Source organism: Erpetoichthys calabaricus, chromosome 2, assembly GCF_900747795.2.
Source record: "Erpetoichthys calabaricus chromosome 2, fErpCal1.3, whole genome shotgun sequence".
Classification (NCBI taxonomy): Eukaryota; Metazoa; Chordata; class Cladistia; order Polypteriformes; family Polypteridae; genus Erpetoichthys; species Erpetoichthys calabaricus.
Genome location: NC_041395.2, coordinates 43,887,569 through 43,905,157, shown reverse-complemented (window position 1 = coordinate 43,905,157; position 17,589 = coordinate 43,887,569). Strand labels below are relative to the sequence as shown.

Sequence of the window (17,589 nt, the reverse complement as noted above, 5' to 3'; positions counted from 1 at the left end):
TAAATCTGATTACAATAAATGAGTGTCATTATTGCCGACATGCAGCACCAAAACACAGACCCAATTGCTAAAAAGAAAATACATTTTAGTCTCAGTATTGGATTGTATGGCTCCAGTAATGCAATTTACCATGTGTACTTTACTATTACCAAAATTGATACTTTAAAACTTTAAGATACGGTTGTACCAATGATGAGCACCTTCTTTTCAGAATATACAGTACAAATGAGCTGCTTAGTACCAAGTAGCTATTCTAGATCATAACTGTTGATGTAGACAATTATCAGTAAAGTTTGTAACCTAAGCAAATTCATGTGATAGAAAGTATGCACATTAATGTAAGTTTTTTTTTCAGAATTGATTAAAATGAATAAATATTCAGGTAAGTGTTAATTTTTACCATTGTTCGCCTCTGTCAAAGTAACATTATTATTAATAATCCTCCTCATATTTGAGCACAACTGTCACTTATACTCTGTTGAGACATGAACATCACTTTCATCACTAAAAAAGCTCTGTACTTTTTATGCCAACTAAACAAATTAAATATTCCCAGACCATCCTAGTACAATTCTTACAAAGCCATAACTGAAAGTGTGATTACATTATCCATTGTTGTATGGCTGCGGTGGGTTGGCACCCTGCCCAGGATTGGTTCCTGCCTTGTGCCCTATGTTGTCTGGGATTGGCTCCAGCATACCCCCGTGACCCTGTGTTTGGATTCAGCGGGTTGGAAAATGGATGGATGGATGGATTGTTGTATGGTTTGGTTCTTTAACATTCCACTCCAAAAATAAATGGCAGTGTGGTGTGAGGTCAGCCGAGAAAATAACTGGCTGTGCTCTTCTGCCTGTTGCAGACCTGTATACATCTAGAGTCATAAACCATGTCAAAAGGATCACAATGGACTCCTCTCACCCAGGTCATCACTTGCTCCATAAAATACCCTATGGCAAATGCTTTAGGTCAATTAAAACTAACACTAATTGACAACTAAACAGTTTCTTCCCCAGAGCCACAGCCCTCACAAACCAGCAATTTAGCCTTTCTTTCATATTTGAAGGTGTGAATGTGTGTATGTACATTATATGTACATGTATATGTTTGTGCATTCACACTATACACACACACACACCTTCTTTTGCACATCATTCACACATCTTTATAATTGCACTATTCTGCAACTGTTTATAATGAATGTTGTTTAACTTATATTATTTGTATATGATATTGTGTTCTGTTATAAGCAGCCCAAAACCTACCAAGTTAAATTCCTGTACATTAAGTAGTGGCAAATAAAAGTGATTTTGATTCTAAATGGAACATTAAAGACCACTTGTTTTAATCAAGGTGATGTTTGGTTAACACTCTGAGGAAAATTCTTGGTATAAGACCAGGGGATGACGGTACAAATAAGGGCTCAAACATAAGCATTGTCAGTGGTGCAGGGGTAGGTCACATCTTATAGGTTGAAACATCAGGAACAAACCAAAACATGAGCTAGAAAGTATAGTCAAGTAAAAAGAACAAATGGTCCTGTCAGTCCTTATGCCTCTCTCAAATTGTAATTACAATTCTTCACCTCTATAGTTTGTATTTTATTCCAAGGTTTGGATGCAAAAAGCAGTGTGATGGCATCTTCTATAAGTTGGAGCTATGATATTGCATGTCACTGAAACAATATGGCTGTGGTCGTGCAGAAACACACAAATTAGCAGCAACTGCTATCCAAAGCTAAATACAAAATAGCACTGCAAAGGCACCACAAAAACAACGTAGAAAAAAATGAAAATATAACTGGAGTATAATAATCTTATGCATTATAATAAAAAGGCAAACATATACAGTAAGTAGCCAAGAGATTCTGACACCACTGTAATGAGTTCTTCTGTTATTCCATGGCACTTGCTCTCCTAAAAGGGTATTTTTCTGTGCATTTGTAACACTAGTAATTTCATTTTTAAATGGTGTTTGCCCCACATAAGTTACTTCAGCTTCTAAAGCATGCCAACTGCCATTTGCAATAATACTGGACAGAAATCCAGTCATGTTATCTACAAGTATGATAAAAACTTCAATATAGCACTAGGTTATAGACTAGTAGGATGAAATTCAATCATCACGAACTAAACGCCTAGGTATGTTGCCTGTTATGATGGCTGTGTTTATGTGTTTAGAGATCATTCGCAGTATAAATCAAACTAGTTTTTTTTATTACCGTATATACTCGCGGATAAGTCGGGACTTGATTTTACTGTATAATTTCTGGTATTTTATAATGTTGGTCGTATAAGTCAAATGCGGAAAACTCAAGACCTGATTTATACATGAGTATTTATAGTAGTTTATATAAGACTAGATTAGAGAATAGAGAAGAGCGACTAGGCTGATTCCAGGGCTACAGGGGTTGAATTATGAGGAAAGATTAAAAGAGCTGACCCTATACAGTTAAAGCAAAAGAAGATTAAGAGGAGACATGATTGAAGTGGGGTGGCACGGTGGCGCAGTGGTAGCGCTGCTGCCTCGCAGTTAGGAGACCCGGGTTCTCCTCCCAGGTCCTCCCTGCATGGAGTTTGCATGTTCTCCCCGTGTCTCCATCGGTTTCCTCCGGGTACTCCAGTTTCCTCCCACAGTCCAAAGACATGCAGGTTGGGTGCACTGGCGATCCTAAATTGCCCCTAGTGTGTGCTTGGTGTGTGTGTGTGTGTGTTTGTGTGTCTGATGCCCTGCCCGGGATTTGTTCCTGCCTTGCGCCCTGTGTTGGCTGGGATTGGCTTCAGCAGACCCCTGTGACCCTGTAGTTAGGATATACCAGGTTGGATAATGGATGGATGGATGATTGAAGTGTTTAAAATTATGAAGGGAATTAATACAGTGGATCGAGACTGTTATTTTAAAATGAGTTCATCAAGAACACAGGGTCATAGTTGGAAACATTAGGAAGTTTTTCTTTACATAAAGAACGACAGACACTTGGAATAAGCTACCAAGTAGTATAGTAGACAGTAAGACGTTAGGGACTTTCAAAACTCGACTTGATGTTTTTTTTGGAAGAAATAAGTTGATAGGACTGGCGAGCTTTGTTGGGCAAAATGGCCTGTTCTCATCTACAGTGTTCTAATGTTCTCAAATGTACTTTATTAATGCCCAAGGAGAAATTCTAATGCATACCACAGCAAAAACATAAAATACAAAATAAGACAATAGATTAAAACATGTAATACAATAAATTTCATGCTAAAAATAACTAGTATATTGAAGTCTGCACTATTTTCCTATGGATCCCTGTGGCTGAAAGTACTCTAAGAAAGCACCAATAACCCCACAATGAGTGGATAAGCAGAATTGTGCATGATGACACCCAGTTTTGCCAACATCCCTTTTCAACAACAGTCTCCAGAGTGTCCAGGGTCAGTCCTGTAATGGACCTGGCATTAATAATAAGTGTGTTCATTCATTTTGCTTTGCCTGACTTTAAGTTGCTTCCCCAGTAGACCACCATGTAGAACAATATTCTGGCTATGATAAACTACTAAAAATTTCCAGTAGCAAAACACCTGAGTCTCCTCAGGAAGTGCAATCTGATCTGGCCCTTCTCATACACTGCCACTGTGTTGTTAGATCAGTCCAGTTTGCTGTTCATATGTACTCCAAATACTTGCAGCTCTGGACCACCTCCACTTCCTCCCTCTGGATGGTGACTGGTTATAGAGGCTCTTTAACGCACTGGAAGTCCACCACCAACACTTTTGTCTTGTTGATGTTGATCTGCAAATGGTTCTTCCTTCATCATAAGACAAAGTCCTCCGTCATTCTCTGACTTTTCTCCATTATCAGTACAAACCTATGATGTAGGGGTTGTCTGAGAACTTCTGTAGATGTCGAGAGCTTATATTATACTGAAAGTTCATTATGTAGGGGGTAAAAAGTTAGGAAGATGGAACAGTTCCCTGAGGTGCCCTAATACAGGGTGAGGCAGAAAGGACGGACGTCTTTGAAATAGCTAGAACTCACCACTAGGTTAAGTGACAGATGTGCGGTAGGTGGAGTTAGGTTCGCAAAGTCGTAGCATTTTTTTATCTTCTTTTTAGTTGAAGCCATGGAGCCGTGGATGATAGAACACCGCGTTTTTGCGTACGACTGTTTTGTCAAGAACAACCAACCTATTACCGCAGTTCAGCGTGAGTTTCGTTGCCATTTCTATAGACACAGAAATAAAGCTGTTCCCACTCATAACACTATCCTACGTTGGGTTAAAGCACTTCGTACATGAGGTACACTAATGAACAAAAGACCGCTGGGGACTACACGAACGGCACGTACCCCTGAAAATGTGGAAAGCGTATGACTAGCCCTGCTGCGCAGTCCAAGTCGATCTGCTCGGAAGCATTCTTCTGAACTTGGCCTCAGTAATAGTTTGGAGCACTATGTCGAGGTGATAAACAATTTCTTTTTACCTGAATTACGACGAAAACGTAACAGGATGGGACTACAGCCCACACAGTTAGAGCATCAATGGATGTTATTCGCCCTCTCTTCCCTGGTCACCTCATTTCCAGGTTTGGTGACATTCATTGGCCTCCTCGCTCCCCTGACTTATCCATGTGTGATTATTTCTTGTGGGGTCACCTCAAGGCACATGTAAATGAGCATAAGCCCCATACATTGGAGGAACTGAAGGAAGCCATTTGCGTGGAAGTCGCCCAAATCGACAGAGAGATGTTGATTAGAGTGGAGGCCAACTTCCATGAACGCCTTCAGAAATGCATCAGTGATAACGAACACCATATGGGAGATGTTGTTTTCCACACTTGATTTTGTCAAATGCTATTTCAATATGAACTCAAATCTTTCAATAAATTTCTTTGTAAGAAAAAATTAACAATTTTGTGATTTTGTAAAAAACATCCGTCCTTTCTGCCTCACCCTGTATTACACATCACTATCACTGATCTACAGTCCCTGAGTCTCACAGACATTCATTTTAAAGTTTTATCAGACTAAATGAATAATGAAAGTGTTCTACTTTTACTACTATGCAGTGTCACGTATTATATCTTCAAAATGATAGGCAAATGTGCTGGAACATGTATCATTTATCAGGGCACACACCCTTAGCAGCCAAACTAGACTAGCCCAGGAATTTGCCAGTAGGTTTCCACCAGCAAAATGTGCAGTATTCTGTGACAACTATGAACTTAGTGAGAGAAGATCAAACTGTATGGACTGGAATGTGTGGTGCACCTGTTGTGGAAACTGGGCTTAGTACAGCTTTTTGGAAAAATATATATACTTGTGTCTTTGCATGTAGCTTTTCTTGATTTTAGTTTATGGTCCACAGTGTTATTTATGTCTCCAAGGAATCTTTCTGTATTGTGTAAAATAACACATAAGTAAAATTAAATATAATGGACACAGCATTCAGTCATTGAACCTACTCTGCTGCACACCCCTATATTTTCTTTTAGAAACAAGTGCAGTGGATGATCACACACCCTCTGCACTTAAGTCCCTGACCTAATTTCAAGAAAACAAAAGTTCATGTAAAATAACTTTGAATATTGATGGGTCATCCTGATTTGTTTAAATGAATGAATCCCATTAAATTCTTGGGATGGCTGACCAGATAATTTCCCAGTTTCATATGTGAATGGGTTTTTCACTTAAAAGGGAGCAGTAATGTTTTCTTTATTTAATAGTACTCTTTCATATCGGAGCTTTGAAAAAAAATCGCAGCATGTAACAATGCAGTTGTTTTTCTAAAAATCACCAGAGAACAGTGGGCTACAAATGTCAGTGGATATGTAGTGAGCTGAAGGAAGAACTCAAATTGCAAGAATCAGAACAACAGTGTGGACTGTGACCACTGTACTTGTAGTGACCGATAGCAGGACTGATTTGCTACATCTTTTTTCCCTGTCCTAATCTTTTCTCAGTGTGTGGCTATAACAGTGTTACAGAGAAGTCAATGAATGTATCTTTGTTATTTGCTCTGATTTACATCTGATGTCAGCTCCAAATCGACCACAGATTATGTATGGCAGAGAGAAACTGTTTCAGTTGAACCTGTCTGAATACACAAATCTACCAGTTGATTCCTTAGTAAACCTGACTTCTGTCTTTAATCCAGAAACTTGTTCTAAAAGTCATGTAACCTGAAAGGAACACCAAAACGGTAAAATTAAGAGGTATTTGAGAAAAATGAGGAAATGCAACCTCACTTACCTTCTGTCATCATGGTAAGGTTTCAGTCTGTATGGTTTCAGTCTGTATGGAGAAAACTGGATAAATGTCAAGCATGTGTGCTTTCATCTACTATCATAGAGATGTATGTGTTACATGTCATACAGAATCGTCTTTGTCTGAAATTGATTCTGATGACAGTATGATGAAAAATGGATGTGATTCCAGCTATTTGTCTGTAAAGAGACATAGCCATCCCTTGTAGATTACATGCCTAGGGTTTCTGCCTTTATGTAAATAAATAATAGTGCAAATTGGTGATGGTTAGAGAAAGAGTGTGCACAACAGATGTGGAACTTTTGTCTGTCTCATTGTTTTGCTAAGGGTTTCCACAAATCATCATTTACGATTGTGTATATTCACCTGAGGTTGGCAACAAGGAAATCTTTATAAAGCAGCTAACAGTATCTTCAGGTTGATACCAGCAACTTGAAATGCTAAGATTTTAATCAGTCTTCACTAAACAACACAGAGTGTGTGATCAGTGCTCTGGGAATATTAAAGGTGCTGTAAGAAGACACAAGAAACGTCAGAAAGATTTAGGGCACTATAGTGACTTACATATATTGTAATGGCCAAAAGGAAATGGAAAAAAGATTGCATCAATCAAACGTTATCTTGTTCATATGTCAGCCTTCTTCATGACTGCCCCAAGGTGGTATTAGAGCTGGTTATGACATACTGCTAATTATTCTTTCTGCAGAGGGGAATAACAAAAAAGCATTAAACAACACCACCAGCACCCTCTGGCACGGAGTGTAACAGTTATTAAACGAGCCATCTCTTAGATGATGTATGACAGTGCTTATGAATGTACAGTCAAACCCCCTCTGAGTTCAGCAGATCATAACTGTTTTGTATATTGTGCTTTGGTTTGCTTGGTTTATTGATTTTGAGGTGTTGACTTTTGCTATGTATTCATCCATGTCAAAACTAATTTATTTCCTTAATTAGTAAAAAAAAATGTATGCCCCTAGATCAAATTTAACCAAAAACCTATTAAAACATATAGTTATTTGTGATCATTCATATTCTTTGAAATGCCAAAGAATTATGAAAACTAAAAAGGGGATATGGTAACAAATAACCATGGGTTAGAGATGGCTTGGGGCCTAACAAAGCTTTTGTGCCGGATATGGCCCATGGGGATCTGTTTCCTGATCCTGGTTATGCTGCACATTGTTGCATTGTTTTTCCAACAGTCTGCACAGAGAAATCACACCATGATGTTCCAAGCCTTCACTATTCTTGAGATATTTTTTGGAGCCAGTCTCATCAATAATAGCTACATTGACCTCAGTAGTGCAATGGTTAATGTAAGAGGAGTCCTGGGGAGCATCATAAAAAAGTAAAATGGTTATTTACTGATTAGGTATACATTCTATAATAGCTTTGTAACTGTTTAGGATGCATCGACCAATGTAATATATACAAATCTAAGATTAATTCCAGTAGGAATTCAATCTGTTTTAAAATAAAAAAGCAGTGTGTTTTAGAAGACTTGCTAAATAAAGTCATGAAGCAGTGGTTCTTATTTAAGTGAAATTTCTGGTTTGTGAGAAAGAGTCAATAATTTTGTTGTCTTTTTTAGATTATACTGTGACCATATCGCATGAAGAACATCATGAAGAGCTCACAGTGACCGATGATGGAAAACAAGTGAAGTTAATAAAGATCAATCCGGGTCCAGAAGCAACCAAATGGCCCTGTGCCCTAGGTAGCAAACAGTTGGCCAGAAATTATACGTGGAATGTAGAAGTAGGAGAAAAAGGCAGCTGGGCTCTGGGAGTGACTCGGAATGAGGAAACTGTAAAGGAAAAGAAGTATACCCCAAATAGCAAGGGGTTAGACTGGGTCCTCAGTCTATCAAAGGGGAAGACACTTGAAGCTAGTTCTGGTGAAATAATGGATGCGTCGCAAAGACCCAGAAAGATAAGAGTTTACCTGGACTTTAAGAAGTCAATGCTGTACTTCACTGACATAGAAACCAGGTCACATTTACACAAATGTAATGTTGACACAACTAAACCACTGTATCCTGTTTTCAGTCCTGGGTCATCTGACAAAGGCCCCCTGATAATCATTCCAAATGATTAAAACTGTTTTATCATACAGGCCTTATTATAAAATGTAAACTATTTTCCAACAAGTTTATTGCATTTAGTATTTTTTAGGTTGCTATGATGGTAATGAAATAGTATTAATGTTTTGTGTCACACAGGCCCATCTTTTTAAATTAAATGAATGCTAAATGTTGGATTATGCATTTGACAAACAGCAAGATGTGTAGGTATTATAAAACCAAATAATTTTAAGGTCTGTGGACTAGAGCCTCTACTGGTCAACTATTAAGACTTAACAATGTTAGCACAGTGCTGAGTTGATTTATGCACATATTAGACTGTTACGTTACTACCATTATTCTTTGCCGGGCTTAGTTCTTGGCTAATTTACAGTGGATTTAGAAAGTATTCAGACCCCTTCACTTTCTGCACACTTTGTGTTGTAAATTTCATTATAAATGGATACATTTGCTATTTTTGCCTGTCACTCTACACTAAGTAACCCATAATGACAAATTGAAAACATATTTCCAGAAGGGTTTTGGAAATTTATTTTAAAAGTCAAAAACTGAAATCTCCAAAGTATTCTCTCTCAAGTATTCAGATCAATTGCTCTGGCACTCATAAATTGTGGTCAGGTGTATCCTGTTTGCTTTAATTCTTCTTGACATGTGTCTAGAATTTGATTGGAGTGCACATGTGGCAAAGTGAATTGACTGGACATCATTTACAAAAGCACACACGTGTATAGTATATAAGGTTCCATAACTCACACTGCGTGTCAGGACAAAAGTCAAGTCATGAAGTCCAAGGAAAATTGTGGTCAAGCAAAGATCAGGGCAAGGGTATGAAATCAAATCTAAAGTTTTGAATGTTCCCAGGAGTACAGTGGCCTCAATATTTGTGAAATGAAAGCACTTTGGAACTCTGTTCTTGAATGGCTCGGCCAAAGCTCAGACACAAACCTCATACCCCCATCTGGGGAGAGACCTGAAGATAGCAGTTTACAGTTGCATCCCATCCAATCTAATTTTGCTTGAGAAGATCTGCCAGAATGAATGGGATAAACTGTCCGAATCCAGATGTGCAAAGCTCGTAGAGACTTACCTAAGAAGACTCAAAGTTAGAATTGCTGATTTAAGTCTCTATATACTTACAGAAATGAGAGATTTTAGGTTTTGATTTTTAATAAATTCCCAAGCCTTTCTGAAAACATGTTTTGACTTTTATAGATTAATAATTATATATTTATGGGCAAAAATTTAAAATGTATCCATTTAAAACTAAATCTACAACACAATAAAATGCAAAAAAGTGAACAGATCTAAATACTTTCTGAATTCACTGTATAATGGGAAGATTATATTGCCTTATAATGAAGATTGCTGCCTTACTTATTATATTTTATGTTTTAAATATATTAATAAATATTTTTTTAATTTTCTAGTTAAGTGAAATGGGAAAGCATACAGAATAAGAATTTAAAGTGATTGTTTGAATAAACTACTATAACACTTGTCATGATGTAATGTTTGATATTGTAGCTATATAGTTTCTTCATATTTTAATCAATATGCTGCATCAAAGTTAAAAGTTATCCACAAAACTGTTCTTATCTCTATTCAGAATACTCAATTAATACACAATATCACTCTGGTCTGCTGTATGTATTCAATAATCTTTGCATTCATAATCATAACCTACTTAAGAAATTATTCTTTCATATACTGTACTTCATACTGTTGGCGTTTTTTGCTGCCTTTTATTACTATTACTATATTTACTTTGTATTGCTTGCATTTCCATTTATTAAGTCATTTGTTATATGGACTTGCTTTTTTGTTTTAACTATTATGCTGTATTAGTCTGTGAGAAAAGTATTTATTAGGTTCTGCCAGAAGAAACACTGAGAAAGTTCTTTGTTGTCAGAGAGAAAAAGGAAAAGAGGGCAGATCTCAAAGTTAAACACTGATATTCATTGTACCAAAATAATATCTTAAAAGTTATAAGAAGTGTTACCATATCCTGGTATTTGGTATTTCTGTAGCGCCACAATCACTGGCCTGTTAAACCCATAAGCTAGTACCCACCAGACTCCTATCTCGTCAATCATACTGCACTTAGAGAAGATAACGGCTGGTAAACCATCTTTTACATTTGACAGCCAGTAGGTTGTAACCAGACAGGTTCTATCCTAATGTTCACTCTCTCAACATGAAATTTCCATTGGTCACCATTCCATATCATTTTTTCAGTTCAGAAAGTAAACTTTATGCTAACCATACTGACTGTTATGAGGAGTTCCAGGATTGACCATTAGGTGTGAGGACCTTAACTAGCCGACTCAGATGAAGCTTTCCCTAAGTCAGTCAGTCTCCAGCTACTACTGGTAGGGGAGAGGAACTGGCTTTAAAAGTTCAAAATATAGTCATATGCTGATTTATGGTTGACTGAGTTAATGCAATTTGTACTTGCAGCCAAGGACCTCAGGAAAACAAGGTAATAATCGTCTAGAAATTGCCAAAACCACCTACAGTAATCTTTTGTTGTTATCATTATTATTTCAAAGCGTCTCATGTTTTTTCACTTTTTATTTTTAATCGGCATCACTCCTTGTTGAGTTAAACACCAAGATTCATTATCAGCAAGGACTGAGTTCTAATTAGGACACTGTCTGGAATGAAAACCCATAGCCACTGTGGCCCTCCGGGACCGTGATTGAGGACCCCTGTTCAAGAGCTTCAATCAGAAGTTTCACAAAGATTCCTAGATTCTCAGCAATTTGGACTGATTTGTTTTCTCATGAGATCAGACATGGATTTGATTTTGAAATGCAGAGCTTATCATTGTGGAAACCCAAGTTTTGCAAGCTGTCTTACAAAGGAAACATTGGGCTCCATTTTCACATATTAGTTTGTGGTTCCAGAAAAAAATTACCTGCCTCAAGAAAAAAACTGCATTTGCAATGCTTTCAGCCTTTGATCTACATATCTGTGTGAGCAGATGTTCTCATGTGTAAGGTCCATTCTCAGCCTTGTAAGAAGCAGGCTCACTGCAGACCACTTGTAGGCCTGTGCACAGGTAAAGATCACGCCGTATGGGCCACAGATAGTAAAATTCTGCAAAGGAAAGCAGGGACAGGAATCTCACCAAATACGTGTAGTAAGTAAATCAAAATGTGGTAACTATTGTGCTTTATACAGATTTATATTTCTAAAAATGTTCCTCTGAATTTTGAAGTTTAATTTGTTAGGCATGCATAAGTGCTTTGGTTGGGGAAACTGCTTAAAATCTTCATGGAAATTAAAAAAGGTTACGGACCCTTAAACTAAAACATTAGGGCACAAGTAGTTGCTGGTTAAGGATAAATTTCCAACAAAAGTTTTTTTTTTCCACCCAGAGAAGCACAGATATGTGGAATAACTTGCCAAGTAATGTGTGGTGGTGATAGATTGGAGGCCATCAAATCTCAACATGATGATCGTTTGCAAAAGTTAGGTGAATAAGGATTGACTGGTAATCCTGGGATGAATGGCCTATTCTTGTCATATAATACATCTAACCAGCATGATTTGTTCCTGTCCTGGATGTTGGACTGCCCTCACTTATAATAACATGAAGGATGCCTGGAATGGACTTGGTATATATAATTACTGGACTCAAGTAATCCATGGTTCACGTGCTAGAAGGGTATGTGGACAAAGTTAATGACAAACCAATTTTTTAATAGATTTTCCCAATCTACTTCCACCTTCCAATGACCAGTCACCCCACACCATCTATACTACCATCAACAACAACTCCTACCACATTAACTGGAATGGCCAGTGAGTGATAAGTCCACCTCTGACCAGTGTGGACTGTCCATAACTGAAGACCAAGTAAGGAGGCAACTGAGGAAGCTACACATAAGAAAAGCTGTGGGACCAGATGGAGTCAGTCCTTGAATTCTTAAGGCCTGTGCTGGCCAGCTTTGTGGTGTCCTCTGTCACCTGTTCAGTCTGTCAGTGAAGGCTTCAGAAAGTGCCACTGCTGTAGAAAAGACCCTGCATTGTTTTTGCTTCAAAGAAAGCAGTCAGTTCTTCACCTAATGACTACAGACCAGTAGCACTTACGTCTCACATCGTGAAGACCTTTGACAGACTGCTGCTGGACTATATGAGTCCTCTTGTGGTAGACCACCTGGAGCCACTAAAGTTTGCCTATCGGACAAAGATTGGAGTGGTGTTAGGTAGAATGCCCAGAGGGGGTTGGGCGGTCTCTTGGCTACCTGACCTTACTTTATTCTTTGTTACTTTGTAGTGCCTAATCTTATTTTTGTTTCATACAAACTTTTCTTTCTTTATCTTGTAAAGCACTTTGAGGTACACAATTTGTAGAAAATGTTTTATATAAATAAATGATGCAATTATCTCTGTGTTCCATAATGCTTATTCTCACACAGGCAAAGCTGGCAGCACTGTGAGGATTATGTTTTTTGATTGTTCCAGTGCCTTCAATACCATCCATCCATCTCTGTTAAGCAGTAAGCTAAGAGATATTCAGGGGGATGAGCCCATGGTGTCCTGGGTAATGGACTCTGTCAGACAGACCACAGTTTGTGAGAGTCAAGGACTGTGTGAGTAACTGGAGCACCACATGGAACAGTCCCGTCTCCTTTTCTCTTCAGTCTGTATATAAATATAACACCAAGTCATGTCACTTGCAGAAATTCTCAGATGATTCGGCACTTATATGGTGTATTGATAAGGGGGGTTGAGACGGAGGAGAAGACTCAGGAGGAGAACATTGTTTTTGGTGTAAAGAGCATTGTAGACATCTTAACATCATCAAAACCAAGGAACTGGGTATTGAAGTTTGCTGCACCAAAAAGCCTCTATGTCCGGATACTATTTAGAGAGTGCACTCTTACACATACTTGGGGGTCCACATTAATGACAGGTTGGTCTCTTCTCACTATATAACAAATGGCAGAGCAGGCTCATCTTCCTTAGGAGACTATGTTCTATTAATATGGGAAGTGACATCCATCACATCTTCTACAACTCTGTGATGGCCAGGGAAACTCTTTCTACATTGTGGTGTGCTGGGCTGGTAACACCACTTCAAAGGAGGCCCGCCATATCAATAAGCTAATTGAAAAGGGCAGGTTCAGTTATAGGATGAATTCTGGACCCCCTGGATGTCGTAGCGAAAGAGAGAAATAAACAAAACTGAGTGCCATTATGAACAATGCTGCACATCCTCTCTCTGACACACTAACACTGAGGACTTTCAGCCATGAAATTATTCAGAAGAAGTGTGTCAAGAAACACTACTGGGGCTCCTTTATACTAACAACAATACACCTGCAGATCTAGAGTTTTCCTAAATATTGACCAAATGTGTTTTGAAATCAGGCATTTTAATGTTCTAGTTTATATGTTTTAATTATGAATTATGACCTTGTGGACTGCCATTTTTATTTCACTTGCATTTTTTTTCTGCCCTTGTCTGTGGTGGCAATTGGTTTGTCTTTGTGTGCATGGATCATCACATATGATGAACATGTTTTCAGATGTCTTCCATCCAAATGACATTGTCTTTGTTTAACATCAAATTATCTTTTTTAGAATGCAGCCAATCCTACATATTTTTTTAACATTAGTATTTGTACTAGACATAAAAAATTGGAGCTGGAATGGCTCAGCACTTTCATGTAAATTTCACTTCAGGGAATCACTGAACTTAAGGAGATCTTGTATGACAATTCAACGAATTGTGCCATTCAATAATACACTCCAGTAAATTAACCTATATATTTATTATGTACACAAATAATGGAGAGTAAAATGAACCGGATATTGAATCAAGTGAGCATCTTCCATATTATTTAATCTGAAACTTAAAACATTGGGTCAAATGAAGTAAACAAGTTGCATAGACGCTCAGATTGGTACAGGGCTGGCTTAAAGACTTTGCAGATCTCGGGTGTGTGTGTGTTTGTATGTCAATTTCTTTCTCGTCATCATTCAGGGTTGTGCTCTGGTAGGGCAAACAAGCAGTCAGCTCTTTTCATTTACGGTAAACATTTCTTTGAGCTTGTGAGTGCATGTGTGCATTTATGTATGACTGAGTGCACGTGTGTGCTTACTTACAACTCTGTGTGCTCCATTTATATTTTAAAATAAATTATATTTCTCAAAAACTACCCATGCAAAATTTTGCAAATCAATAGGACTGGTCCCAAGCCAAAACTGAACAGACTGCAAAAATCCTGGTTAAACTAAACAGCTTCTGCCACAAACTGGACCAAAAATAAAAGGCCTGGAGCCTGTGACAGTTTTTCCAAAATTTATCATATTACAAAGGTCTTAAAGTTCAGGGCAGATAGTTTTGAAACCACTTGTTCTAAAGTGTTCTATATTTTTGGGATGTAGTCATCAGTGTGCTCCACAATCCAAAACAAGGGAATTGCTTTCTGACATAAATTGTAATTTTAAAGGTGGGAAAATTAAATAGACACAAGGCATAAACTTTTCTCGCCTTTTTGAACATCACAGAATCAGAATCTATGCTTAACTCAATAGCAGATTTTTGACCTCTTTCATTTACGTGGAAATAAAAATGAAGTGCATTCAATAAGAAAAGAAAGAGAGATCAAAGAAATTAGCAAAATATAACAATATGCAGAATCAAATCAATCTAGAGGAGCTTATTTTTTCCTTTTTTCTCTTCATGGAGGTAGCACAGAAACAAATATTCTACAAAATGCATGCATGACGTAACATTCAGTTCTGTTTGAGGACTGTGTAGGCACTGTAGCCCTCAATGGACTGAGTCTGGTAGGTCGATTCTTAAACTTTCTCAATCCGTTTCAAGGTTGCGGGTGCCAAAGGCAATCTCACCAGAATTGGGAAAAGGACAAAAACGGACCTGGACAGGTTAGTCGACCACTCACTCTCTCTCACTCACTCACACACACACGCACACACACATAAACACACATTTGTGCACACCATATTCACAAACAGTGACAATTTGCTTTTAGGTATTAACACAAAAAGCTTCCGTAATTAATTCCTTCTTGGTTTAAGCAAGGCTGGCCATTGTAATTTTCATGTAATGAAACATACTACAATATTCAGTTCTGAGAAATGTCACTATTACGCATACTGTATCAGGTGAATGTTGCACTCTGAAGCGTGAACAGATATTGAAAGTCCCATACCTCTGGAGCATGTGTGCCCACGCCTAAAGCCCATCCTCATTTGTTTAATGGCTGCTTTATCTCATCGTCATCAGAGAGAGATCAGGACACAAAAATGAAACCCTTTCACAAATGAACACACAGGATGCCACACAGTGTTTCAAGTGGAAGTAAATAAAAGGCAGTACTGTGTCTTTTCGACTGCGTCTTGGTTGTTTTCATGATGCTGTTCAAATTTAACACAAGTTCTTTCAGTGGAGGAGTTTTGACCATATTATTATTTGAATATTACATGAGGGGGTTATGGGTCTGAAATCGGGACTGTCACTGAGACATCAGGTCACCCTAGAAAATTATAGTGTCAGTGAAATTTTGAATCATTATAATCTGCAGGTACTGGAACTATGAGGTTAGTTTAGTGTAAGGTAAATAAAGAGTAAGTGCTCATTTGCTGCATGCACAGCTGCTTACATCTGTTGACTGCACATCATAAATATACTGTTAATTACAAAAAGTACACAATTAGTTTAATTTCTCATGTTGTTGCAAGTTACTGATAAATAGACCCATCGGAGTCACAATTCTGCAACATTAGATTATACTGGTTCTCTTAGCAATACTCAACCTTGCAGAGAAGTAGCAGGGGGACAGGGTCACAGATCAAGAGGCGTAATTTAGGATGCCTTCAAAGAATACTTAAGGCAGCGTTTCTCAACCTTTAAGTATTTGCGACCCGAGTTTTCATAACAGTTTTAATCGCGCCCCTCCCCCAAACATTTTTTTATAAGGAGCCCACTAATACCAATTTGTTCTTTTTTAATTAATAATATATCATAGATGCGTAGTTTGTTATACCTACTTAATTTTTATCAACATTTATCTAACTCAATATTTATTTTTCTAGTATCAGAATGTAGCTTAAGTTAATTTGTTTTGGTTTCAATAGATGTATTTTTCATATTTTTGATTCTTGTTTTCTTTTTTTCACATCTTCACGCCCCCCTTTTTGTTACTTCATGCCCCCCCTAGGGGGGCCTGCCCCACAGATTGAGAACCACTGGCTTAAGGCAAAAGCTAACAGTTAACAGTTACAGCTATAGCCAACAAGAATATTAGTCATTTAATATGATCAGTATATAATCAAATAGTGAAAATCACATTTAACAGTAAAAATCAACTCTCACATTAGCCAGTTCCATGATTCTTCATAAATTCTCTATGATAAACTGCAGAGTGCTGAACTCCATTTTAGGCAATGTTTGTCAAAAGACTCAAAACTTCTTTAACCTTTGTTGCTCTTATAGTATTTTTTGTTCAACTTTTATTCCCCTTATTGGGTTTCTAAATTGTATTTCTCGGTTTATGGTTTCCTTTAAGGTCCACACTTAAATCAATTTCCAAATTACGGTAGCCATAAAAGGTACACCAGCTGTGGAGAGATTTGTGGTGTGGTGGTTAGCTCAGCTACAGTTACAGTAAGACTTGGAATAACAAGAAGACAGCTATTAAAAGATTTAAGGTTATGATTTGAAATGTAAGGTGATACACACTCATAGATACTGTATATGAAGAAGCAAGATTATTTAAATCCTTATAAACCATTACTAGTACTTTAAAGTTGATTCTAAAGGACACAGATGGCCAGTGTAATGACGCTAAAACTGGTAAGATTTGCTCAGATTTTCTTTTTCTGGCTAAGATTCTTGCAGTTGCATTCTGAACTCACTGCAATCGGTTGAAGTCTTTCTTAGTTAGATCAGCGAGGAGTGCATTGCAGTAATCTAGTTGATTAAAAACAAAAGCATGAATTAATTTCTCAGTGTCTTGCAGTGTTATAAGAGATCTAACTTTTGCAGTGTTCCTAAAATTGAAAAATGCAATCTTAGTAATATGGTTAACGTGCCATTTAAAATTTAGGTCCATGATTAAACCTAAATTCTTTACTTTCGCCTTGATTTTTAAGATTAGGTATCAAATGTATTTGTAATACCCTCATTATTTCTGTTTTAGATAATGACAAAGATTTAAATTTTATTCTTTATTTAGCTTTATTCAGAAATACAAGACAGACATTGGGTCAGGGAGCCCAGAGCG

At 37.5% G+C, this 17,589-nt stretch overlaps 1 protein-coding gene across 2 annotated transcripts in view; it reads left to right on the top strand.

The window, feature by feature from the left end:
- LOC114645811 (butyrophilin subfamily 1 member A1-like) overlaps positions 1 to 10,128 on the top strand; it is an 84,881-nt gene extending 74,753 nt beyond the window's left edge. For both annotated transcript variants that reach the window (XM_028793666.2, XM_028793667.2), the window contains 2 exons: positions 356 to 382; positions 7,835 to 10,128. In XM_028793666.2, coding sequence (XP_028649499.1) covers positions 356 to 382; positions 7,835 to 8,340 — 533 coding nt within the window. In that variant the 3' untranslated portion in view covers positions 8,341 to 10,128. The remainder of the gene's footprint in view (positions 1 to 355; positions 383 to 7,834) is intronic.
- The last annotated feature ends 7,461 nt before the right edge of the window (positions 10,129 to 17,589 follow it).